Genomic DNA, 27,203 nt, shown 5'->3' with positions numbered 1-27,203 from the left:
AAACCACAACAAATACGATAAGGAAGGTGAGCACAAGAAATTGTGGTATTCATTAAAAGGGTGGAGAGACGTAAGACCCTGTTAATAATTTTCAATCACCAATGAGTTTTTTGATCAAGTGAAAAAGTAATAAATCCACTCTACTATTATATTATTAAATAACAATAATTACAATTTTTTAATTTTATTTTATATATATATATATTTGCTATGGTTTAAGTTTAAGTATATATATATATATAAACATCTCCGCACATCTGAAATTTCTCTAAAATTTAAGAGTACTCCCACACATCTCTCTATGCATCTTCGACACTGGAGTCTTGATGAAACATTGTATATATATAATTATTAGTAAAAAAGAATTTTAACACAACAAATTTTTTAGATTGGAAAAGTTAAAAATTACTTATTCCAATAATATTTTAAGGCTAAAGCCCTATATATATATATATATATATATATATATGCACCTTTAACACAATTTAGATTTTCATGAAAAGTTTAAATAGGCATAAAACACCTAGTTTTTGTAGGTATAAAAGTCTTTTTCACTTGATCCCAAAAGTGCAAAGTTATGTTTAGCAAAGATTAGAACGAATTCTCATGAGCTCCATAGTGAAACTGACCGTTGGACAGTTCCTAAAACGCCATGGATAGAAAGGATCTGCCATATTTGTGAGAATAGGAGCATCGATGATGAAAACCACTTCCTCTTAGAGTGCCCTGCATACAACCACATTAGATCTCAATTTCACAACCTTTGTTACAATACTGACCTTCCTAGCCTTTTACAATGCCAAAATTATAGTGAATTCGGGAGGCTTCTCTCCAAGAGTTTTGAGCATAGGAATAAAATCTTAAATCAAAATAAATAATTTGTCTTTTTAGGTCTGATAGATCATTATTTGGTCTCAGTCGACGTTAACCATCATCATTAAAAATGATGTTAGTTCGTGCGACAGGAAACCCCCTGAGATCTGTCTTACACAAAAATGATTAAATTCTGCAAAAGTTTATTTTACCAGAGTTGCCTTGTAGCAGAGCTACTGCTAACACACATTACCAAAAGCTAGTTCAAACTTCACAATACCTGTGGAGAACAATAACCACCTTATCCTGATTAATCTATGTTCGTCCTCAGAAATATCGAGGTAGAATTATCTTCTTCTTCGAGATGAATGGAATCTGAAATTTATTTTACAAGAGGTGCCTTATAGCAGCGTAGCTGCACTGCTACCACACGTTACGAAGAGCTAGTTCAAAGTACCTGTGGGGAGCAATAACCACCTTATCCTGATTAATGTGTGGTCATGTTCAAACATATATAGGTAAAATTATCTTCTCCATTGGGATGAATGTATTGTCCACACGATCCTCTCTTCTATGCCAAATTCTTTCATATATTGCAGGTTGCAATTCTTGTTTGATAGGCTTCATAGGTTCCAACAATGGCTTACGTAGTTTATTCTCATTTCACGAATACTGCATCAGCCTCGGCGTTGCAGCAGAGGAAAGGAGAGAGAATGAATATTAAGACGTCCCATCTGAATTCGTTGGGCTCCAAATTATACTTCCCCAGCTTTTTAAATCCTGTTACTGTTCGGCTTTGTTATGTAAAACCAATCAGGACAGCGTACTCGAGAACCAAGTGCAGATGTATTTCCACCACCTCTACCCGTCCCGCTACAGTGAGAATTGCCAGCGATGAACTCTTTGTTGGGGACAGCAGCGTTCTCTGCAACATTCCCCACAATGTGATATCCACTAAATCTCCTCCCTCACCTCTGGATGGAGGGGCTGGAGGTCTGTTCTTAGGGGCTTCGTTTCCACAAAGTGCCAGTAGGCATATAGTTTCCCTGGGAACTCTTAAGTAAGTAGTTAGCATAGATTCATCTTTATCTTGGATTTATTAACCTCAGAAATATAAAATACCTATGTGTGATACATTACAGATATCATACAAGTTATATGTCTATATCAGCTTTTTTGAAGAGATTACACATGATGCATATCCACAAAAATCTCCCTCCACCAAAGTTGTAGAGCAGTTCCCTTCTCTGAATGCAATTAGCATTCACCAATCTAAGCCCTGACTGTAGAGCACATGGTTTCTCTTCATAATTTAACCTTTACCAATTTAAACCCAGGTTTGTTCTCACCTTAATGCTAAGCTCCGCCTTGTATATTTCAAGTGTGAATATTTTTATTTCTATGAACCCTTCAAACACATCTAAATCATCTCTGATATGCACCTCAAGTTGTGAAGCTCGAGGTTGTATATATCAGGATTACATAATTTGTGATGTGTCATTTATGTAATAAGCAACCTCAAGCTTCAAAAATCCAACTAAATCCATGTCTAGAGATGGTGTATATCGGAGTTATGATATTTTTGGTATGTCCTTTGCATAATATGTATCCTCGAGCTTTTAATCCAACTAAATCCAAGTTTCATTTGCACTGTTGAGGGTGTAAAACGTTAGATTGCATATCTCTAGTTTCAATCTCTGAAATGTAAACTTCATACATGCATTCTCAACCTTTAAACCCATCTAAACCAATCTCTGATATTCACGTTGATGATATGCAACTCTATGTTGTGTATCTCTGGTCTCAATATTTGATATGCCATCTATGTGCACTGTAAACATACAACTTTAGGAGTCAAACCCTTCTAAACCTTTATATGCAACTTAAGGTTGTGAAACTTGGGATCACAGATTTTGAATTGCAATGTTTAAGATGTATGGAGTCCAGATATGAATTATGATCCTCCAGCTTCAAACACATCTAAACCCATGCCTGATACACACCTTGAGCTTTTGACTGGTCAGGGATTCCTATGACCTTTTTTGTGTGAAGTGTAGATATGCATTGTCAAGCTTTTCAAATTCAAAGTGCATTTCTGAGCATATCCAATGCACCGTTATACACATGGGTGTACACATAGTGAGAGTCATGGACCACCTCCACTCCCATAGAATTTTAAAATGCATCTGACTTCTCTTGCTGCTATCGTATTACCATCGCCATTTTGCTAGATATGATCTATTGTATAGTTTGTAGTTCTCAAATTTTGATCAAATTCATGGTGTGTAGGAATGTCCAGTTCCTGTCGTGTTTTCGTTTCAAGATATGGTGGATGGCTCAGAAAACAGGCAACTCTGGAAAAGAGATTCCTCCGGAGACCCAATTCTTGTTGTTGGAGAGTGCCCCTCTTCTTGGTGGGTCCAGTGCTGCTGACATGGTTTACACTGTTGTCATGCCTCTTTTGGAGGGACCATTCAGAGCATGTCTGCAAGGAAATGTAAAGGATGAGTTGGAGCTCTGCTTGGAGAGTGGTATGTAATTGCAGTCGAAAAGTGGAAAGAATCTTTAAATATTTAGCGTTTGTAATAAGTTCAGGTTAGTTGTTCCATAACTATTTGGCTATTCAACTAGCGCATTGATTTTGAGCAGGATAACATAACTCCATGCTTATGAGGGTATCGGTTTCAGTCGTAATTGGCTAAGCTCAGGCCCAAATGCATTTACGGCTATTCTTATTAGGACTTGATTCAGATTTTGAGCTAGGAAGCTCAGGGCTGATACTCAACTCTATGTTTTATTAGGTGTTGATTCTGTCTTTCAGATTTGAGCAGGCCAAGCACGGGGCCTATGCATAACTCCATGTTTATTAGGTAGTTATTTGAATTTTGAGCTAGCAAAATTCAGGGATCAAACATAATTCCAAGCTTATTAGGTATTACTTTGGCAGTCGGCGAGTTCCATTCCCAAACATAACTCCATGCTTATTAGACACTCCCATTTCCACCATGGCTTTGGGAGGTTTGGGTCACCTCCTTATGAATCATTTCACCATTGGGAGTGTGGCAGAGGGTCAGGGCAGGGGTTAGAACAGTAAAACCTCATAATATGTCTTGGCATGCCCTGATGAGAGGGTCTGCTATATTTGTAGTAGTGATTTTTAAAATTTTGACTTCGGCTGTAGTGCTCCCATGATGACACTTTGGTGTGCTTTGCGTGGATCTTTTTGTATTTAATTTTTTTCCTGATTAGAATCAACAATGATCCTTTCCATGTCATTTTATCCCGGGATTCTATTATTTTGTTAAAGGAAAATGCGATTCTGATATTTTGTGCATTCATATATTGGCATTTTAGTAAACTTTTCAATTGGATACCTTCTCCAATAGGAACTTACTGACCCTGAGCTTGAATAGTCGTAGTGAAGCATGCCAAAACACTCTTCAAATTTAATTTGAAGATGGGTGACTCTCGTTCTTAGAATGTCCTTCCATTGTTTAGCAGAGCATCCACCCATTTTTTATTAGTCAGATTAACAGTGGCGAATGTTGATAACATTTTCATGCTAGAATGGGCATGGGCTACATTACTCTTTTATCAATTTTTGATAGTGCATTAATTCTTGAATGTTCATCTTGTAGGGGACTCTGCTGTTACAGAATCTTCCTTCACACATTCAGTCTTTATCAAGGCTGGAACAGATCCATTCGGTGTCATCACAGATGCTGTCCGGTAAGGTTTATGTCGATGCAAGTTTTAAGACAGTAAACATAAATGTATCATGGTAATTTCCAAAACGTGTCAGCCAATGCACTATAAACTTTGTATTTAATGAAAAAGAATGCATCATCTCCTAATTGGTAAATGTTCACAAGGAGAAATGCCTGTAGAAACTGCACAATTTCAAAAGATTCCATTGTGTTGAGGAAATGGCTAGCATTTTATTGTTTTGTTAAAAAAAAAAAGTATTGGTATCATGTGCCCTGGGTTTTATACTGCAGGGCTGTGGAGCTTCATTTGAAGATATTTTGTCACAGAGATAAGAAGAAGGTGACTAAGTAGAATAAATCACTTGTATCCGTATAAGCATTTGTTGATTCTTTAGGGAATGTCATCTATGTGATATGTTGATTTGACAGATGCCAGGGATCCTTGATTGGTTTGGATGGTGCACGTGGGATGCCTTCTACCAAGATGTTTCTGCAGAAGGTGTAGAAAGAGGCTTGAAGAGGTAAACATCCTCGAACCTTTTATTAAAGCAATGTCTATCTTCAAAATTCTTAGGATATTTTGCAACTTGGTTTTGACCCTCCATTATCACACTCTTCTTGCTGGTATGAACCCATTGTGGCAACTTACAGGGAGGCTCGATAAACAGCAATATGCTGTTAGTACTTGTAGATAAGTCTGTATCCAGATTCCAAACTATCATGTCAGTTTTTTTCATTTTTTAATTTATCTTTCTTCTTTTTATTTTTATTATGTTAACTGCCCTGTCTGTCTGCAAGACTGCAAGGTCTAGTATGTAAATTTCTGTCCAAGTATTTGATTTTTCATGTTGGCTGCAATTCAACATGTTTTGGGGGGCTAGGGAGAGTCATATTAATGCTTTGAAGGAATTTTAGCTGCTAGGCAATGTGGGAAGTGGGGAAAGGTTCTAAGTCTAACACATGATTATATGCTTCAGCCTTTCAGATGGAGGCACACCGCCAGGATTTGTGATCATTGACGATGGTTGGCAATCCGTTGAAAACCCAGAAAATGTTACTGATAAATTGTAAGAGAACTTTAGAAGCACAAATTCTGGAACAGTGATAATAACATTCTTTTAGATAAGTCTGAATGGATGAATAACAACATAATACTCCATATTTTCTTATGCTATTCAGGGTCCTCGGCCGCTTAAATCACATAAAAGAAAATAATAAATTTCAGATAGATGTGGAAGAAGGCAAAAGGCCAGAAGATCCAGCCAAGGGCATTCAACATATAGTTCAAATAGCGAAAGAGAAGTACCATTTGAAGTAAGTCACAGCCTCTTATGGAAAATGCTGTTAGAAGAAATTGTCATAGTTCAAAAATGTTCAATTGAAACAAAACAACAATGATAATTCTGAAGCGGATAAGTGTCCTTGTCTTTGCAGGTATGTGTATGTATGGCACGCAATTACAGGCTACTGGGGAGGAGTTAAGCCAGGAATAACTGAAATGGATCACTACAATTCTACATTGAAGTACCCTACATCTACACCTGACTCTTTGGCATATATGCCAGAAATAGATAGTCTTTCTGTTCAAGGACTTGGGCTGATGAATCCAAAGAGCGTGTTCCAGTTCTATGATGAGTTACACAGCTACCTGGCTGCATCTGGAATTGATGGTGTTAAAGTGGATGTTCAGAATGTTCTTGAGACTGTTGGCAGTGGTTTTGGAGGTAGAGTGGCACTAACTAGAGAGTATCAGCGGGCATTGGATGCCTCTATTGCTCGGAATTTCCCTGATAATGGGTGCATAGCATGCATGAGTCATGGCACAGATGCTCTTTATTTGTAATGATTCTGGTCTTTTTGTCCTTGTTTATCGGCCAAAATGTTTGTTATTTCATTTGAAAAAATGAAATATACTTCTCCTTGGATTTTTCTCAGACAGGACCTTATCCTTTTAATTATTTGCAGTTCAAAGCAAACAGCAGTGGTAAGAGCTTCAGATGATTTCTACCCAAGGGATCCGCTGTCTCACGTAATTCACATTGCCTCAGTGTCATACAACAGCATCTTTCTTGGGGAGTTCATGCAACCTGATTGGGACATGTTCCATGTAACTCACTTCATTATTGACTTGATCAATTTGGAATCAATGCCCTCTCTTTTGTATATTTCCAATTATTTTGTTGCTTGCAACTAATAACAATGTTTTCAGAGTCTTCATCCCGCTGCAGAATACCATGCCGCTGCCAGGGCTATTGGTGGCTGCCCTGTTTATGTCAGGTATAGATAATTTCAGAACTTTCTAGTTTCGGACTTCTACAAAGAATATCATTGTGTGAGCTTTGACGGTTCTTCCGGAATCATTGCGTCTGTTTTCAAATCGATGTTTAGGACTAACTCAACAAAGCCATTGCAACCTCACAAAATAAATTGTCTAGGCTCAACATCTATGTTCAAAATTCTCTTGAAATAACAGTTCTGAAACTGTTTGAGGGTTCTTCAGGATCAATCTTGATCATGGAATACATTAGTCTGGTCTGAATCATCAATTCGGAAACAGTTGCCATGATGCATTGTTCTGGTCCGAAACGTCAATTCGGAAACAGATGTGTTGATCCTGAAGAACCCTCGAACAATTTCAGAGGTTTTATTTTAAGAGAATTTTCCACAGAAATGTTGAGGCTAGATAATTTAGTTTGCAAGGTTGCAATGGCTTAGTTCAGTCTTTCCTGTGTCCAAGTCATGCGACTATTCCAAGGAAATTGGAATAATCTTCTGGTGGTGGATTTGCATAGCTGCCAGTTGTTTGCACTAAAGTAACCTCAGATAACACACATCAACTGAATTTCCTACTGCACTATCACTAAAATTACCTTATTAGTCATGGGAACTTTAGCTATGGAACTAGTTTAGGCAAATGCAAAATTCTAAATTATTCTTGTTGATCCTACAGTGACAAACCTGGTGAACACAACTTTGAATTGTTAAGAAAGCTTGTTCTTCCGGATGGTTCTATATTGCGGGCACGCTTGCCTGGTCGGCCTACTTGGGATTGCTTGTTTGTCGACCCCAACCGTGATGGGAAGAGGTAGATGGGCTCATTTCTGCAGAGGGAAATAATTTTATCATCTCTTTCTTCATGGTTGAATGGAATAAGGAATGTAGATTTAGTGGCTTTAATGGCAATCCATTTCTGGCAACTGGTTTGTTGCAGCCTATTGAAGATATGGAACATGAACAAATATAGTGGAGTTCTGGGAGTATTCAATTGCCAGGGATCTGCCTGGAGCCAGGAAGATAAGATAAATATGCGTCATGATGAAAATCCGAAAAGATGTTCAGCGAGCATTCATCCACAAAATGTGCATTTGTTAGCCGAGGCAGCAATAGGTGATTGGGACGGTTTGTGTGCAGTTTATCGTCATAAAGGTATGATCATGTTTCATACACAGTTTCTAATCATCATGACCAAATTATACAAATATTTACGCTTGTTTAGTTTTTCTAATTCACTGGTGTTCAGGCGGACTCATGCTTCTGCAAAAGAGCGCAGCTTTTTCTGTGACCCTTGAAGTATTGGAGTATGAGCTTTACACTATCACACCAATAAAGGTTAGAGAACCTTTACCTATTTTCTCTAAAATTTCAATAGAAAGTAAGATTCCCAAGTTTAGGGCAAGTGATGTAGAGAAATCCCTATTAAAACCTTAGGAGATGGTTCACCTCCCTAATGATGGTTGAAGATATCAATCAAAACATGTAGGAAAGAAAACACTATATGCAGTTAACCCAGGAATCATGCACAATATGTTGATAAACTACAAAAATCCACGCTCTACGATGGCTCTATAAATTGTCTACTAGCTGGTCAAGAGATGACAAAATTTTAAAAAACACTTTGGATTGAAGAAGTTTGCAGCAGAAAATAAAACGTAACCTCATGACAACACACAAAGAACAGAGTATCTCTTGGAAGGATAACCTTCCTCAGTTTTTGTATTTTTTAATTAACCATGGCATAACTGTACAAAGACTTATCCAACTTTACAGTATGTACAAAATACATATTTGGACATTTACATGACAGTTATAGAACAATTCTTGGATTCAAAAGGGTTAACAGAAGTGATGCTGCAACTTACAGCTATTACATGACCTTCCACATGCCATAACTGCAGCCTTCCACTACCACATAAGCAAGCTCCCATGTCCATAGCTGCAACCTTGCCCTCTGAGGGTGTGCTGCAGTCTGCAAGGCTCAGTTATGGCACCTTACAAACTTCCATTTGAACCATCAGTAAAGCTCTCACTTGCAATATTTATAAAACCCCATTACAGAACTTGCAACTCACAAGCACCTGTCGTAGACCTTCAACCTTGTTGCCTTGCAGAACTATTAACTCACATAAACGAACTGTAAGCTTAACACTTCAACACAGAAAAGACTTCGACTGCAACTTTGTAAATATTCTAACTGCATAATTTACATGGACTGGGTTCTGATGGTAGTACTTGCCAATCTATAATGGATACTACCAGATCAGCTTTAGTATAATAGAAACCCTCTCAAAGATTATAGTACCCTTCAAGAGCAATTTCACCTTTATTAGAAGGATATACTATCCCGTTAAACTGAAGAGGATGATGTTGAAGGTAAGATCTGTGAGGGCATTACTGCCTCAGTGCCTGCATGAAAGGACCAACCCAACTCTTTTAACTAACAAAGGATTCATCGTTTAGGACCTTACTTATGATCATGACCTTTCTATTGGTTAAAAGGTCAGAATCTTGCTGTCTTCACTACACTAGTTGCGACAAGATGTATAACCAACCCTTCTAACTTACATAAGTAAATAGTTCCATTACATATCTTGAAATTTGACGTCAAGCTATCTACATCCATTTCCATTGTATATGTTGATTGACCATAACGTTGTAACCTTTTGCAGAATCTGGCAACAAATGTTTCATTTGCTCCACTAGGTCTGATTGACATGTTCAATGCTGGAGGGGCTATTAAGACATTAGTCTATGATACAAGAGAAGAAGAAGCAGGACTAGCAACTCCAACAGTGAATATCGGAGTCCATGGATGTGGTAGATTTGGTGCCTATTCTTCAAAAAGGCCTACAAAATGCTTGCTGGGGTCTTCAGTTGTGGAATTCTCCTTTGATTCCACCCTTGGCCTTCTGACTGTTATGTTGCCAAAACCTATTGAAAGCCAGCTATGGAACCTAACCATACAGCTTTAAGTACAATTAAGAACAAAGCCTTCCGGTAATTTATCGATCTCTGCTTGAAAACACAGAAAAGGAACTGCATTTTCATTGTGGGTCAGTTTTTGACATTTTCTGGATTGTTTCATTTCTATTTTTTTTTGGCTATGTTGGCTTATCAAATGCATAACATGAATTTAATATTATGCACAGGACACTGTTGAAGTGATTGGAAAGCATGAAATTGGCCATGTTATGTAATGCATTTGCATAGTTGAGATGCGCAAATGTGAGAAGGTAGCAGAAATGAATTTTGAGATCTGGACAGCAGACGGTGCTCTATGAGGTATCAGATGCATCAAAAGTCTGCCTATCCTGAAGTTGGATTTGTGGGCACTGGGTAGCTCTGTTGGTTGATGTGATAGCATGTTCCTTCACTCTAATACTAACATTGCATAGAAGTGCCAGTGTGTTCCATGCATCCTCTTATTGTCATCCTTGTGACACCTTCTTACTTGCAAGATATCCCTTATTCAATATTTCCTTTCACATCAATATGACTATCTAATTTCCCTTTTCAAAACCATAAAGATATGGTGGAGAATGGCATTGGTATATTACATAATGATATTATTGTAACAACTACTGAATGTATGATCGTGTAATATTCTTTTATTAGAAATATATAATGTTAACTTGCAAGGTCTCTCAAGCCATCCATCTCTTCCTCCTTTTGAATTTGAATAATTTACCTATCGATTGACGTTCTTAGCTGATATAAGGGTATGGAGAATCCAATAACATAAGTTAGTCTTGCTAATCACCATACTAGATCTAAACAATAGCCGATTTGGTTATTGACTATTGCAAGAATCTTAGTGTGGGTAGCTAAGACGAAATTTGAAATACATGTCCTGTGAATTCTTTACTTTGCTGTCAAACTACAAGGATCAAGTTCCATCTAGCTCTTCTTCAATGAACAAAATGGAAAAATATTAATGTTTAACCTGCACATGGACAATAAAAACGATACAAGGGTTTTACAAAATAAGACTAGGTCAGTTTATCTCAAAGACCAACTACCAACAGCATGGTGGGGATGGGGTAGGGTGGTAAAAGAACAGTACGATGGTTATGTACTATCTATAAATTCCAAATTGCAAATGGAACTTAATCCATAAATATCTGCATATATTCTTGGGCAACCTAAGGAAGAAATACGTAAAACCCAAATCAAACAAAACAAGTTGGAAGACTATGTTCTGGCTTAGGAGGCCAACTAACCCTAGGAGAGGGGTGGGAGACGAATGAGGGACAACATCAAGGAAGCAAGGCAACTCCATACCAAAGAAGCTAGGATGATTAGGCTAGGTAGATAGAGTTGCACCTGGTTTCTGGTCAAGACTCAAAACAGGGAAAACTAGGAGTAAAAGATGGCAAGGTTCATCAAGTAAATTAAGGCTCAATTTTATTAGTGACCCTATGGCTGTTTGAGGACTGATTTTATATTATTTATAATGTGTGTAAAAACACTAAATAGAGCTGATACAAAGCAAATGAAAGTGTTGAACAACCCAAGGGGTTAGCTCAACTGGTTTTTGCAAATATTGTTGGGAATTTGGTTAGTTCTATGCTACCAAATGCTCAATTTGAGTCTCCTTGGATGAGGCACACTAGTTTATGCCAATGGATTTGCTAGGGATGCCATCCAGAAATGTGGGGATGTAGAAATTTCTGAAATATGCAAAACAGAAATTTCACCGGTTTCCCAGACCTTATAGCTGTGAATTTCTAACCTTAGGCAGGTATGAAATACAAATAAAACAACAGTAGCAGTGGGCTATATTTCAATTCTTAACAACCCCAATCCATTAGGAAATTCAAGGGAGAAGATACCATTGTGTTCCAATATGTTTCATCCCTCTAGGGAAATCCTATCATGCAAATAGCGGAACTGAAAACACTTAAGATAGCTGTAAAAACAACAGTAAATCTACTCTTATATTCTTTAATTATAATGTTAAACTACTTAACATATTCACCCTTAACTTATGTCAAGTTAATAAGACATATAGTGCTGGAAATTACAAACCATGAAGAATATAAATGGCTGAAAACCAAATCTGCGAATTATACAAGTATTGGACAGTTAAAAGCTTCATTATTATGTATAAGTCTATAAGATGAAGTTTCATGTACATATCATAGCCTTATCATAAGGTTAGTACAATCCTTTAGCTCTCCAAATCCTAGTTAGGAAAACCAAGAACACCCTAGCTCACACCAAGGAGATCCAACAAGCATGCATCACACTACATGTCCGCCAAGGCAAAATGTCTCCTCTTCTTCTTCTCTTCACCAATTACAATTTAGGGTTTTATCTCAAAAATCTAATCCCCAAATCTTCAAGGGATGAAACCCTAACCCAAGTCTTCAAGATGCTTCAACAAGCTCAAGAAAACCTAGCAACTCCAAGTGAGAGAGAGAAATCAAGTACATAAGAAGATCCAAGAGAGATATGAGAAGAGGTGTGCTCCTCTTGATCACATCTCTACACAAGAATGAACAATAATGAATGAGTGACTAATGAGTGAGTGGACTCTCTCTCTCATCTATATATATGAGAGGTAAGGGAGACTAATAATACATATGTAGGCCTATGTGCTTATAAGAAACCTATAATAACACAAGTAGGCTCACACATGTGGAGCACTACACTTCAAGAGTACACTTGTGTTGTAGCGGCTACAACCACCCTCCAAAATTTTTCCTTAGTTTCGTTTTGGAGCCTCCCTATCAACCTTTCACAACAGCGTGTCTTTCCTTGTCAAGTACACAAGCTTCAGTGATTTTCTTACAGAAAGACAGTCCGTCTATCAAAGCTTGAGGCATTCCCCTCACAGAGTGTTTATCCGGACTTGGTCCAGCTGCAGGCTGAGCAACTCCCTCAAGAAATTGCGCAATTTTGGAGGGCAACCAGCCTTCCCTCCAAAAATTGCGCAATTCAGTCTGGCAGCCTGTTGGGCTCCAGAATTGCGCAATTCTGCCAGTCAAGCTTCATCCAGAAAATTGCACAATTCCTCCCAGCAGGGCTGCTCAGCCCAAGAATTGCGCAATCCTGGGCAACAATTAGCTGCTCCGCCCAGGAATTGCTCAAATCTCTTGGGCATCAGTGAGCTGCTCTACCCAGAAATTGCGCAAATCTCCTGGGCAGCCAGCCCAACTCCCTTCCAGAAATGCGCATTTTCTCCCAGCAGTTGAGTAGCCTCTTGCATGTGTAGTTGAGTTGACTGGTTCCCTCCGAGACCGAGAAAAACCGATTTGCATGCATGGGCTGCTTCTCCCAAGGTAGCATGCAAAGGCATCCCTTGATTCAGGGATCTACTTTTAGCAGTTGGAGGTTGCATGCAAAGATCATTTCAGAAACCTCCCACCAAGTGTCGCTCTTCCTAGATTTGTGGCATGTGCGTCACATCTTCAATTTTATCAAAACTCATGAACCGGATGCTGCAGAGCTCATTCCTCACATCAACCTTGCAGCTTTGACATCCCACATTGCATCTAGGAGTCGTCGGCACATTCAGCTCAGCTGTTTTGGGGTAAGCCCGCCTTTCATGTCTAATGTTGCATTTTTGGCGCTTTTTGTTTTTCGCTTTTTTTTAATGTTGTCTGCTTGATTTCAGTGAGCGCTTGCTGTCGTTTTGATACATACTAGCTTGTACTAGCACTGTTTCAGTTTTTTTTAACATCTCACTACTGTTGCATGGATGAAACTGTTTTTCACGAACGATCGCCGATTCGGTGACTTGCCTCACCCACATGCACGTTGTTCCGTTTTTTGAATCTTTCATCCACTGTTTGCATGCACGATCATTCACTTATGATTACACTCAGTATCGCCATGCATTCACATTCACATTCGCTTTCAGTCGCCTGTCGGCGGTTCTGGGCAGCCTTGGCCCGGACTTTGCCTCACCAAGACAGCATTGCACAATCCTGAGAGGGAAGGCTCTGTCCTCCTCTCAGAAAATGCGTATTTCTACCCAGTGACTGTCCTCCTGTCTTGCATTGCGCAATTATGAGGGATAGTGACTGTTGGCCTAGAAAATTGCGTAATGCGGTCACTGAGCCTGTAACTATTGCTAGCTAAGATTACGCATTGCACAATTCCAGCAGTCAGCAACCAGGCTGGACTGTGCATTGCGTAGTTCCAACAGCCAGTCAGCCTCTTGACAGCCCGGACTGTGCCTTGCGCAGTCTTGGCAGTCAGTCTCCCGACCTCCCGGCGGAAATTGCACAACCTTCATGATTAGTCACACAGGTATGTTGCAAGTCAATTCTTAATTTCATTTTGGTTTTCGACTGACATATTTCTTGCCATGAGTGTTTCCATTTCTCTAGGTATCGCAGGTGTTCATTTGCCTCTCAGTAGTACAGGTACAATGGTTTCCAGGAGAGTAGAGTCGAAGACACCGTTCAAAGTACTCTTGGGGATGCAGTCGATCAAGTGTCTATGGACTTTCCGACCCACGAAGACATCAAGTTATTCGTAGACAAGGACATCAAGATATGATGACAACAGCATCACAGCAAGCAACACCATGAACAACAGCTGAAGGCAGCATACCGGATGCAACGAACGCAAGAGGAAGGTTGTTGACAACACAGAGGCGGAACAAAGTTGCAAGCTCAAGCAGATCCACTTGTGATGAAAGCAACTTTGGAGACTCAGGCTATCAGGTGACAGCGCGACATGAAGATCATGCGAAGGTAGAGAACAGGACAGAGAAGGAGTTGCATGTGTTCAAGAAACAACTCAAGGAAGAACAAGAGTTGCATAAACAAGAGAATGAGTTGCAGCAAGAACAGGCACATCAGGGGGCACAACATGCACATACGGATGATCGCATGCAAGAGAATTCAACAGTATGCATGTCATAGTGTGCATGCATGCGATCTAACCCATTTGGCACACTCACCGAGGCAAAGACAATAAACATATCAAACTGGAGTTGAACATGTAGTTGACAGTTGATGCACATGACCACCAGCACCCACTGGAAGATCAACACGAACACTATGCATCAGTGTGTTTCCGGTTCGGCCGCACCCAAGAAAACCATGTGCATGTTAGCAGACGAGTTGGATAGAGGAGCCACACCAATGCATCCAGATGCAACGGAGGCAAGAGTTCGCTTCAAAAAGATGTCACCATGGATCGCATGTACACCATCACGGACGACCAAGCTTGACATCAGCTCACCACCTTCACCATCACAAGCATGTCAAAGATGTGGTATCACCACAACAGACCGAGTTTCAGTCATGTCTTGCATGGCTTCTTCAAGCCGTTTTGTCTCAGATGGGCACATGCGCATTGCAATGTAACGTCTTGTCCAGTGGAAGTTCAAGTGTCGATAGTTGGATGTTACAGTCATAGAGTAGATGAAGAGTCATGAGGGTAGATGAATTGTCACAAAGGGGAATGTCAAGGGTCACCCCACCCTTTGCTATAAATAAAACCTCATAACTCATTGTAAAGGCTTTTGGTCAACCAACCTTCCGATAAGACTATCTTCGAGAGAGCTTGGAAAGTATTGTAACGAGCCTTGGCTTCTCCACTGCGCAAAGCTAGTATATCTCTTTGGAGGAGCAGGCGATTGTGGCTGTAACGTTCCGTTATCGGAAGTAGTGGTTGGACATGGATGTATTGTATGACTAGAACTTACACTTCTTAATATAATAAGAGCCAACACGTTTCATGCATATGTTGTATTGTATTCTATGCTATCTGGTTTACTCTAAATGATATATGTATCTTTTCGAATCATTGACTGGAGAATCCACAGTATGAGTATTTTTGTACCAACGTTTCAAATCCCAAATTGGATCCATCATCATGGATCCCATTTGGGATTTGAAACGTTGGTACAAAAATACTCATACTGTGGATTCTCCGGTCAATGATTCGAAAAGTACAAACCACAGATCTCTTAAATCCAAGATATATGTATCTGTTTACTTACGCATTCATGTATAGCTATCTGTGTATGTATGTATGAATCTTTCTGAAACGTGTTGTTGGTTTAACCATCACTTTGGATTGCTCGCTAACGTGCCTTCCATGTTGTGATGCATCTTTGCTCGTGTGTTCCCTTCTTAACTACGTGCTATCACAGGTTTCCAAGGGGCGCACTCATCTCCACCCCCGTGTGTTAGAACCTCTCATGCACCTTCCTTGGCTCGCTGCAGGTGTCACACCCTTGCTGCCAACAAAGTTATTTTACTTGCCTCTGTGCGAAATCACGGTCAAGGCATTACCGTACGACCCACTACTGGGACTCCTACACCAAACGGTCTGATGTCTAATTAGGACTTCTTATCGGGGAGATCCCCTTACATGTTGGTGGGTCCAGCACCGTCAACATTTTAGCGTTAGGAGGGCTAGATGACAAACTGAGCCCTCACCATCTGTTTTGAATCTTCACACATATATCATGGAGTTTGTTATAGTTTTCCCTCCGAAATGTTTGTCCAACGGACATATCTTTCACGTCGAGAGGGAGTTATGGGATCACTTGCCACAACTCACATATGATGGTGAAGGCGAAGTGGCCTGGCCTGAGCACTTCGATGACTTCCATGCGCTCATGCAAGGCATGGAAGATTTTAATGAAATAGAGGTCCGTTCGCTGCTCACACACACACTTTGCGACCACCCATCACAATGGTGTGGTACACTGCCTCATAACTCCGTGCACTCATTCATGCAGTTCAATGATCTAATCGGATCTGTTTTCCACCATTTTAATCCTGAAGTGTTTGATAAAAAGATATTAAAACAATGGAAGGCCCTGCATGAATCACCTATGGAGTTTTCAGAGTGCTTCCGTCTATTCATGTTTGAAGCCCCAAAAAGTCAGATGAAATTTCAGTATCTCATGGAAAGATTCAAATACTGCCTTGTCTAATTTGTCAATCCCAAGAAGAAGTTCAAGCTTAAACCTCGCTCATCATACTTCAGTGATGGAAATGTGCAAACATAGACGGACACGGTCGCTGTCACAAGTGACTGACCTTCGTCCCCTCATCAAATAGCTCCACCATCGCAGAGTGATGTGGGAGAGCATGCACATACATCTGTTCAACCATCACATCCTCCCGACATCGCTCCTTCCGATTTTTGCGCAGACTTGGTTGTGAGTCCCATCCCTCATCACACGTATTTTGTACCTCAACCTCCGTCTTCGAACTAGGATAATCCTCCGGATGACACTGCCTTGTGTTCTTTCATTCCAGGCTTTACACCTGTTTTGAACAAGGATCGATCTATCGACGGAGTTGGTGTTGCACAACCAATATGCCCTGACATTCATGAAGAGAATGGTTGGGAGCTTGAACATCCACCGGCAGCAGAAGACCATCCATGTCTGTCCGTACCTCCTCCATTTTTTCTTGACCTCCTTGGTGATCCTGCCATCCCTGATTTTTCATGTGTATCTCCGTCCACGGAAGCGCCCATTGTTGATCATTCACAGGACACATCGGATGTCAGTCCGTCATATGACAATGGAGAGGACCGGTTATTCTTTGAACATCCACTTGATTTTTCATCTATCTTTTCCGGAAACACAGAGGATGAACATTTTTGCTTCTCATCTACCCCTCTGTGTGATTCATCGAATCATGAGAATGTTTCCCAACATCCTGCATTTTATGATCTTAGTTGTCGTGATCTCTTCACCTCATCATCCGATCACGATGTTCATTCACTCTTTGTTAATCCATCTAAGCCACTGGTCTACGATGATCCATCTGTCAATGAAGACGAAACCCCCCAGATTGTCGAGGCACTTCAGCCTGAGCTGATGATTATGTCAGGCCCTAGCTGTCCTGAGGTTGGTTTCTGTTGGGTCCCTATAATACTAGTGATTACCCCATTACTATTGTAGTTATACCCCTTATTTATATTGTTGTGCCCCTATTACCCATATATTGTTATTTCTGTGCCCCATAGAATCCCTCTATTATTATTTTTGTGGCTTTATATTATTATTGTTAGGTCGGCTGGATTATATTGTGACTCCTTAGACTCCTATATATAGAAAGGAGGTTTTGTCATTTGTATCATCCAAGAATTGTTCATTTATGTAATGTAAAGGAGGTTGCCCCCTCGAAGAGGCTGAATTCTAAGGCGTTGATCTTTCTTTTCTATCTTTTCTTGAGCTGGTTTCATAACATTTGGTATCAGAGCTTTGGATTCTAGGGTTTCGCTGCTCCAAACAGGTCATAGTGGCATTTTCGCTATAACTTTTTTTTTGTGATGTTTCAGAAGTCGCAAAAAAACCCATTTGAGAAGAAATCGCGCTGAACCTTGGGTCCGAATTTCAGAGTTTTTCGCGCGATATTTTCGGAGATATGATCTGAGGAAGTTGGTCTTTTTGCAGACTCCTGAATTACACTCAAAACAGGTGACCTGGGGAAAATCGTCATAACTTTCTTTTTGAGCATTGGATTGAAATTTCGTAAGAAGTTACAGAAATAGGACAGACTGTAGTTTTCTTTTATATATTTTTCAGAGTCAAAGGTTGAAACAGTGACACGTGGCACGTCGTACAAGTTCGCTCTACTAAACTAGTCTATAATCAAGTCACTATGGGAGATTTCGCATAACTCTTCCTTGGAGAATCCAATTTGGGTCAGACTTGTGGCATTGGAAAGAGGACACAGAGGGCTACTACAAGTCACAAATTTAGAACTAGATAATCAGAAAGTACAGAGATACATCGGAGGCAATATCGAGCTCCTACAAAGTGAAAAAAGGTGTGTAGATTTTCTTTAATTTTTGCTTAAGCTTGGTTTGAAAATTTATTTTGAAGGAATTCAAAGGGCATATTAGAGAATTATTATCGGTAACTGATGCCCCGAGGAAAGAAAATGCAAACACCTAGTAAGGAGCCTGAAAGCTCTAGCATGACTCATGAAGAAGAAGAAGAAATGCTATATGATATATCAAAATTACAAGAACAAGTGCAACGAGTGTCACTTGCACAAAAAGCAACAGAATCTAAAATGGATGGTTTAAGGAAAGATGTAGAAGCTAAGATGGACGGTTTAAAGAAAGGTGTAGAAGCTAAGATGGATGGCATGGAAGCTAAGGTGAATGGCATGGACGCTAAAATTGATGGCATGGATGATAAGATGGATAAGTTGCTACAAGAAATGGTCACTAAGGGTGAAAGAGTACTAAAGGAAACTCATGATGAGAACAAAAGAAATGTTAATCATGATTCCATAGACTCTAATGTTGGATCGAAGACTCACCATGTTCCAAAAATCGATATGAGGAAGTTTGATGGCAAGGATCCCGCCACATGGATATTACAGATGGAGCAATTCTTCGATCTCAATAATGTGCAAAACACACAAAAGGTACGTATGGCAACTTTATATTTGGAACCAAATCAGTTTGTATGGTATCAATGGCTTTGTTCTCGTAAACAATTTATCACTTGGGCAATTTTTACGGAAGAATTGATAGCACATTATGAGGATACAAAAAGCAACACTTTTTTTAGCCAATTGATAAGTCTCAAACAAAAGGGTTCAATAATGGAGCACATTGAGGAGTTCCAAAAATTGAACATAAGGGTAAAAGATATTCCAGAGGAGCATAGGATTGATGTGTTCATAGGGTCTTTAAAGGATAATATCCAACATGATGTGCGCCTTTGGGAACCTGATTCATTAGAGAAGGCATTCAGGTTAGCAAGAAAAATGGAAAGCAAAATTATGGCAACTAGGAAGCATACCATTCACAACTATAAAGACGGAAGTGTTGTTGCCCATAGTCTTCCACAACCTACAAGGTTGACACCACAACAATTGGAAGAAAAAAGAGCAAAAGGGCTTTGTTACAATTGTGATAGCAAATACACAAAAGGTCATAAGTGTGCTGAGAAGAAATTATTCTACATAGATTGTGAAGAGGAAGAAGAAAAGGAGCAAGAAAGGTCAAAAGAAGAGGATATATTCCAGGAACAAAGCCTAGATGAAGAACAAATAAATCCGACCATATCTTGTAATGCATTGGCGGGAATTACCACTCCTCAAACCATCAAGATAGAAGGACAAATCAAGAAGAAAAAGGTAATAGTGTTGATTGATTCAGGAAGCACCCACAATTTTATTCATTGTAGGGTAGCAAAAGAATTGAATTGCTTCCTATATCCAGCACCAGAGTGTCAAGTGATGATTGCAAATGGAGGAACAATAAATTGTTCTGGAAAGTGCCATAATATCAAGCTATCCATGGGAGAATATGTATTGACTAGCCCAATGCTTTCCATTCCAATGGGAGGTGCTGATGTTGTACTAGGAGTCCAATGGCTACAATCCTTGGGTACAATAGCTTTTAATTTTCAAGAACTTTTCATGAAATTTTCTGTGGAAGGAAAGGAAGTTGAATTAAGGGGTATTGCAGGGAAACCAGGAAAGATAATCAGCTCTAATGGCATGACAAAGCTTCTAAAAAAGGAGCAAAGAGGTGTAATTGCACAATTATGTTCGCTAGATGTTTCCACATTGGAATCATCTATTTCTCCAGATCTCCAAAAAGTCCTGGACAATCATTCCAAGGTATTTGAGACTCCCAAAGGTCTCCCACCTATGCGTGATCATGATCATGCTATTCATCTGATTCCAGGAAGTGTTCCTCCAAACATCAGGCCGTACAGATATCCATATGTCCAAAAAAGTGAAATTGAACGTATGGTTGCAGAAATGCTAGAGGCTGGTATAATTCAACCGAGTCAAAGTTCTTTCTCAGCTCCAGTAGTATTGGTGCACAAGAAGGATGGATCATGGCGCATGTGTCCAGATTATAGGGAGCTCAACAAGCTCACTATTAAAGATAAGTTCCCCATTCCTGTCATTGATGAATTACTGGATGAATTGCATGGATCAATTTACTTCACCAAGTTGGATCTTCGTTCGGGATATCATCAAATCAGAATGAAGATTGAAGACATTCCGAAAACGACATTTAGAACTCATGAGGGTCATTATGAATTTTTGGTCATGCCTTTTGGCCTTACCAATGCACCTTCAACATTTCAAGGTTTGATGAATTCAATTTTCAAACCATTCCTTAGAAAATTTGTGTTAGTATTTTTTGATGATATACTAATCTACAGCAAGTCTTGGAAGGATCATGTTGAACATGTTGACAAGGTGCTACAACTATTGGAGGAGAAACAATTATATGCAAAAAGATCCAAATGTTTCTTTGGAGTCCAGGAGGTGGAATATTTGGGTCATATTGTATCTCATGAAGGAGTTAAGGTAGACCCTAGCAAAATTAAAGCCATTAAGGAATGGAAAATCCCCACATCCATAAAGCATCTGCGAGGATTTCTTGGGTTGACAGGGTATTATCGCAAGTTTGTTAAGAATTATGGGAGAATAGCAGCACCTCTAACAACATTATTGAAGAAAGATTCATTTTCATGGACTTCGGAAGCAACAAAGGCCTTTAAACATCTTAAAGAGGCAATGTGCCAAGCACCGGTCTTAGCTACACCGGACTTCACAAAAACCTTTATTGTGGAATGTGATGCTTCAGGAAATGGAATTGGTGTTGTTCTAATGCAAGATGAAAGACCCATTGCTTTTGAAAGTCGTCCAATCAAGGGAAAGTTTTTAAGCAAAGCTATTTATGAGAAGGAAATGTTGGCAATACTCCATGCACTTAAGAAATGGCGACCCTACCTAATGGGAAGACACTTCAAGGTAAAAACGGATCATGATAGCCTTAAATACTTTTTAGAACAAAGATTATCCTCTGAAGAGCAACAAAAGTGGGTCACAAAGATGTTGGGTTATGACTTTGAAATCATCTACAAAAAAGGGAAGCAAAATGTGGTGGCAGATGCACTCTCAAGAAAGGATGAGGATGTGGAAGCATTGTTGTGTGCCATTTCTATTATCCAACCAGATTGGATAAACGAAGCAAAGGAGGAATGGAAGAATGACGAAGAAGTGTGGGCACTTATTCGAAAGCTACAACAAGATTCCAGTACTTCTGATACATTTAGCTGGAAAAATGATTCGTTATGGTACAAAGATCGCTTATACCTCTGTAAGAATTCCCAGCTAAAACAAAAGATTCTTATGGAATTGCACACTTCTCCCTTAGGAGGGCACTCAGGATTTTTAAAAACTTACCACAGGGTTAAGAAGGAATTTTTTTGGGATGGCCTTAAATCAGATATTCAAAAGTTTGTGGCGGAATGTTTGGTTTGCCAACAAAATAAAGTTGAAACAATTAAGACACCGGGTCTATTACAACCTTTATCCATTCCAAGCCAACGTTGGGAGGAGGTTTCAATGGATTTTATCACAGGTTTACCCAAGTCTGAGGGAAAGAGTGTCATCATGGTGGTAGTTGACAGACTTACCAAGTATGCACACTTTTGTGCATTATCACATCCATTTAAAGCCAGTACAGTTTCTACTGCATTTATGGAAACAGTTCAAAAGCTACATGGAAACCCAAAGATTATTGTAAGTGACAGAGATCCCATTTTCACTGGAAATTTTTGGACAGAATTATTTTCTTGTCTTGGTACTCAGTTAGCTCATAGCTCATCTTATCATCCTCAATCTGATGGGCAAACTGAGATAGTAAACAAATGTTTGGAAGGATATCTTCGTTGCTTTGTATCTGATAAACAGACACAATGGGTCAAATGGTTGCCTCTGGCTGAATGGTGGTATAACACTTCCTTCCATACAGCAACAAAAATGACCCCATTTATGGCACTTTATGGGTATCAACCACCATCATCACATCATATTTAAGAGAAAATTCTAAGGTTCAAGCAGTGGAACATCACATCGAACATCAACAACAAGTCCTCCAACTCTTAAAGGATAACCTCGTGTTGGCACAAAATAGAATGAAACAACAGGCAGATCAACATCGCAGTGAAAGAAGTTTTGATGTAGGTGATTGGGTATTCCTACGGCTACAACCATATAAGCAAATGTCCCTAAAGCAAGCTAAGAAGGATAATAAATTATCACCAAAGTATTATGGTCCGTACAAGGTGTTGGAAAAGATTGGTACTATGGCATACAAATTGGAGCTTCCTGCAGCTTCTCGATTGCACCCAGTTTTCCATGTTTCATGTTTAAAGAAGGTTATAGGCGACAAGCTCCCAGTTCAAACAATATTGCCAGAACTTGACGAGGAAGGAAAAATTATATTGGAACCGGAAGCAGTCACAGAAACAAGAACTCGACAGCTACGAAATCGATCAATTTCAGAGTATCTTATCAAGTGGAAGAACTTATCCGCTGAAGATTCCACATGGGAGGATGAGAATTTTATGCAGAAGTATCCAGAACTACTCAAGCGTTGAGGACAACACTTTTTTGAAGGAGAGGGGCATGTTGGGTCCCTATAATACTAGTGATTACCCCATTACTATTGTAGTTATACCCCTTATTTATATTGTTGTGCCCCTATTACCCATATATTGTTATTTCTGTGCCCCATAGAATCCCTCTATTGTTATTTTTGTGGCTTTATATTATTATTGTTAGGTCGGCTGGATTATATTGTGACTCCTTAGACTCCTATATATAGAAAGGAGGTTTTGTCATTTGTATCATCCAAGAATTGTTCATTTATGTAATGTAAAGGAGGTTGCCCCCTCGAAGAGGCTGAATTCTAAGGCGTTGATCTTTCTTTTCTATCTTTTCTTGAGCTGGTTTCATAACAGTTTCACTTCTAATAAGGAAATTGTTCAAACATGTAAGGATCCTCATCACTCATCTGTATGCATTGAAGATCAATCTAACACTCAGATTTCTCTTCCTCCACTCGAACTACATGATCCCATTGCTCATGCATTGGAGGAATCTTACTCAGCAAGCACACTTGCGCAACGTAAGTGGTCTACTCCCTCACGCATGCTTGCATATCATAGTCAAGAGTGTGCATATGCTTAAACCCTGCACGTAGTGTCACATAACATCATGGTATGTCCATGGATTTAATGTCATGCACTTTCACTCATTTTTGTTTCGTGGGCACTTGTAAGCTCGAAGTGTGTTTGTCTTCATTATTGTATCTTTCACAGCTATTGGTCCGCACAACTGTGTTGCACGCGGACCATGCCTTCACCAACATGGGTCAACCAATGCGCCGGTGGCTGCATTGGAAATACACTTCACGTGATCAGGCCCATGCACTGTTAGCTTAGGAGTAGGAGTAGTGTTTGCTTTTGAGTTGTTTGCTTACATGCATGTTTGCTTCTTTCTTTGTGTGTTTGTTTTTTTATTCGCTTTGCTTCCACATTTGCTTCTGCTTCTTGCTTTTCTTTTTGGTTGGTTTTCTTGTTTTTTTCCGTAGGTTAGTTTCGCATAGACTGCGTGTGACTCTTGAAACAAGCTAGGTAAAGTACAAGAGGACTTGTACAACTATCAACATTTGGTCATTTATTGTCCGCTCTCTTATGTAAGAACTTGTTGTCTTCAGTCCATGATACATCAACGAAAAATACGTATTGTTCAAAGTGAACCTTGGTGAAAACACAACCCCTGCGTGCTAACTAGTATCACCTACTCTAGTCAGTTGTTTTTGGGTTAATCCTTGTCAGCTTAGTCAAGTAGAGTAAGGTGAGGGGGAAAACCTTAACAGGCACGTCAGAGGTATAATAAACTACTTCTCTGCAAGAATAACCTCTTCTGCTTTCAATAAGTCAGGATCCCTCTTCCGCCTCTGAAATGAATAAGTGCTATGCACAGTTACGAAGATGAAAAATGAAAAAAATGAAAAAGTGAAATTTTTTTGAGAAAATGAAAATGCATAAGGCGAAAGAAGAGAAAGGCTTCCTGCGCAGAGAGGTGATGCAAGTAACTCCGCTGGCGTACTGACCAGGCTCGCTGGCAGCGGAGCCATGCTTGTGTTCCTATGTGACTTTGTCGGGGTAATGTCTAGGCATGCTGGCAGTGGAGCAACACCAGAGATGAAACTAAGACTCTCACGACTATACTTTTTGTGCAGCAATATACCCCTCAACCCCAATCAAAACAACTGTGTTGACTTGGCTTGGAATGTGTGTCAATCGACCAAGAGCTTGGCATATGCTACATATTACAATCAAGTGTGGAAACCAAGACGAACTGAGAACTGAACAATACTTCCAGATGTGTTAGACTTGCTTTTCACGAACAAGGTCCATTAAGAGCGCTGGAGTTCTACCAATGTGTCGCCAAGTGTTGTAGCGATTACAACCACCCTCCAAAATTTTGCCTTAGCTTCATTTTGGAGCCTCCCTATCAACCTTTCACAACAACATGTCTTGCCTTGTCAGGTACACAAGCTTCAGTGATTTCTTGCAGAAAGAAAACTTGCCTATCAAAGCTTGAGGCATTCTCCTCAGGCTGTTTCTTCGGACTTGGTCCAACTGCAGGTTGAGCAGCTCCCTCAATAAATTGTACAATTCTGGAGGGCAACCAACCTTCCCTCCAGAAATTGCGGAATTCAGTCTGGCAGCCTGCTGGGCTCCAGAATTGCGCAATTTTGCCAGTTAGGCTTCATCTAGAAAATTGCACAATTCCTCCAAGCAGGGCTGCTTAGCCTAGGAATTGCGCAATCATGGGCAACAGTCAGCTGCTCTGCCCATGAGTTGCGCAAATCTCCTGGGCAGCCAACCTAACTCCCTTCCAGAAATGCGCATTTTCTCCCAGCAGATGAGCAACCTCTTGCATGTGCAGTTGAGTTGACCAGTTCCCTCCGGGACCGAGCAAAACCGATTTTCATGCATGGGCTGCTTTTCCCAAGGCAACATGCAAAGGCATCCCTTGATTCAGGGATCAACTTTTAACAGCTGGAGGTTGCATGCAAATATCATTTCGGAAACCTCCCACCAAGTGTCGCTCTTCCTAGATTTGTGGCATGCGCGTCACATCTTCGATTTTATCAACACTCATGAACCGGAAGCTGTAGAGCTCATTCCTCACATCAACCTTGTAGCTTTTACATCCCACATCGCATCTAGGAGTCGTCGGCACATTCAGCTCAGTTGTTTTGGGGTAATCCCACCTTTCATGTCTTGTGTTGCATTTTTGGTGCTTTTTGTGTTTCGCTTCGTATGAATGTTGTTTGCCTGATTTTACTGATCACTTGTTGTCGTTTTGATACATACTAGCTTGTACTAGCACTGTTTCAGTTTTCGTTAACATCTCACTGTTGTCGCATGCATGAAACTGTTTTTCACGAACGATCGCCAATTCAATGACTTGCCTCACCCACATGCATGCTGTTCCATTTTGTGAATCTTTCATCCACTGTTTTCATGCACGATGATTCACTTATGATTACACTCAGTATCACCATGCATTCACATTCACATTCACTTTTAGTCGTCCCTGAGCAGGTTTGTGCAGCCTTGGCCCAGACTTTTCCTCACCAAGACAGCATTGCGTAATCCTGAGAGAGAAGGCTCTATCTTCCTCTCAGGAAATGCGCATTTCGACCCAATGACTATCCTCCAGTCTTGCATTGGGCAATTCTAAGGGATAGTGATTGCTGGCCCAAAAAATTGCACAATGCAGCCACTGAACCTGCAACCATTGCTAGCTGAGATTGTGCATTGCGTAATTCTAGCAGTCAACAGCCAGGATAGACTATGCATTGTGCAGTTCCAGCAGTTAGTCAGCCTCCTGACAACCCGAACTGTGCCTTGCACAGTCTTGGCAGTCAATGTCTCGACCTCCCGACAGAAATTGCGCAACCTTCATGATCAATCACACAGGTATGTTGCAAGTCAGTTCTCAAGTTCATTTTGGTTTTCGACTAACAAATTGCTTGCCATGAGTGTTTCCATGTCTCCAAGTATCGCAAGTGTTCATTTTCCTCTCAGCAGTACAGTTACAATGGTTTCTAGGAGAATAGAGTCGAAGACACCGTTCAAAGCACAATTGGGGATGCAGTCGATCAAGTGTCTATGGACTTGCCGACCCACGAAGACATCAAGTTGTTCGTAGACAAGGACATCAAGATATGACGACAACAATATCACCGCAAGCAGCACCATGAACAACAATTGAAGGCAGCATACCAGATGCAACAAACACAAGAGGAAGGTTGTTGAAAACACATAGGTGGAACAAAGTTGCAAGCTCAAGCAGATCCACTTGCGATGAAAGCAACTTTGGAGACTTAGGCTATCAGGTGACAGCATGACATGAAGATCACGCGAAGACAGAGAACGGGACAGAGAAGGAGTTGCATGTGCTCAAGCAGCAACTCAAGGAAGAACAAGAGTTGCATAGACAAGAGAATGAGTTGTAGCAAGAATAGGTACAACAGGGGGTGCAACATGCACAGATGGATGAAACTGCACCCATACAAGTTATAGATTCATCCCAGCAGCTGGCATAGAGCAGACATGGTGAG

General features: G+C 40.1%; 1 protein-coding gene across 2 annotated transcripts; it reads left to right on the top strand.

The window, feature by feature from the left end:
• Positions 1–1,188: 1,188 nt before the first annotated feature.
• On the top strand, positions 1,189–10,435 carry LOC149266795 (putative galactinol--sucrose galactosyltransferase 2). Of its 2 annotated transcripts, XM_089430917.1 has the most exons (15): positions 1,355–1,873; positions 3,103–3,344; positions 4,452–4,542; positions 4,812–4,860; positions 4,950–5,041; positions 5,498–5,587; positions 5,700–5,834; positions 5,955–6,359; positions 6,486–6,627; positions 6,730–6,797; positions 7,471–7,605; positions 7,732–7,946; positions 8,041–8,129; positions 9,467–9,794; positions 9,947–10,435. In XM_089430917.1, exons 1-14 carry the CDS (start codon positions 1,452–1,454, stop codon positions 9,767–9,769), a joined length of 2,478 nt encoding a protein of 825 aa, XP_089287043.1. In that variant the 5' UTR covers positions 1,355–1,451; the 3' UTR covers positions 9,770–9,794; positions 9,947–10,435. The 2 variants fall into 2 exon arrangements, with proteins under 2 accessions (XP_089287045.1, XP_089287043.1); XM_089430919.1 differs by lacking the exons at positions 1,355–1,873; positions 3,103–3,344 and adding an exon at positions 1,189–1,331.
• Positions 10,436–27,203: the final 16,768 nt, after the last annotated feature.

The sequence above is a fragment of the Pinus tabuliformis genome, chromosome 6 (assembly GCF_031772625.1).
Source record: "Pinus tabuliformis cultivar Carrire ecotype Pingquan chromosome 6, CPIR1, whole genome shotgun sequence".
Lineage (NCBI taxonomy): Eukaryota > Viridiplantae > Streptophyta > Pinopsida > Pinales > Pinaceae > Pinus > Pinus tabuliformis.
The sequence above is the reverse complement of the archived record's forward strand: the minus strand, read 5'-3'. Positions and strand labels throughout refer to the sequence as shown.

What these genes read in the sequence shown, in the direction of transcription:
- LOC149266795 (XM_089430917.1), top strand. Translation starts at nt 1,452, where the DNA reads ATGGCTTACGTAGTTTATTCTCATTTCACGAATACTGCATCAGCCTCG. An exon ending in GTCACAGAGATAAGAAGAAG is followed by an intron (nt 4,861 to 4,949) that starts GTGACTAAGTAG and finishes TTGATTTGACAG; the next exon opens with ATGCCAGGGATCCTTGATTG. An exon ending in GAAAATGTTACTGATAAATT is followed by an intron (nt 5,588 to 5,699) that starts GTAAGAGAACTT and finishes TATGCTATTCAG; the next exon opens with GGTCCTCGGCCGCTTAAATC.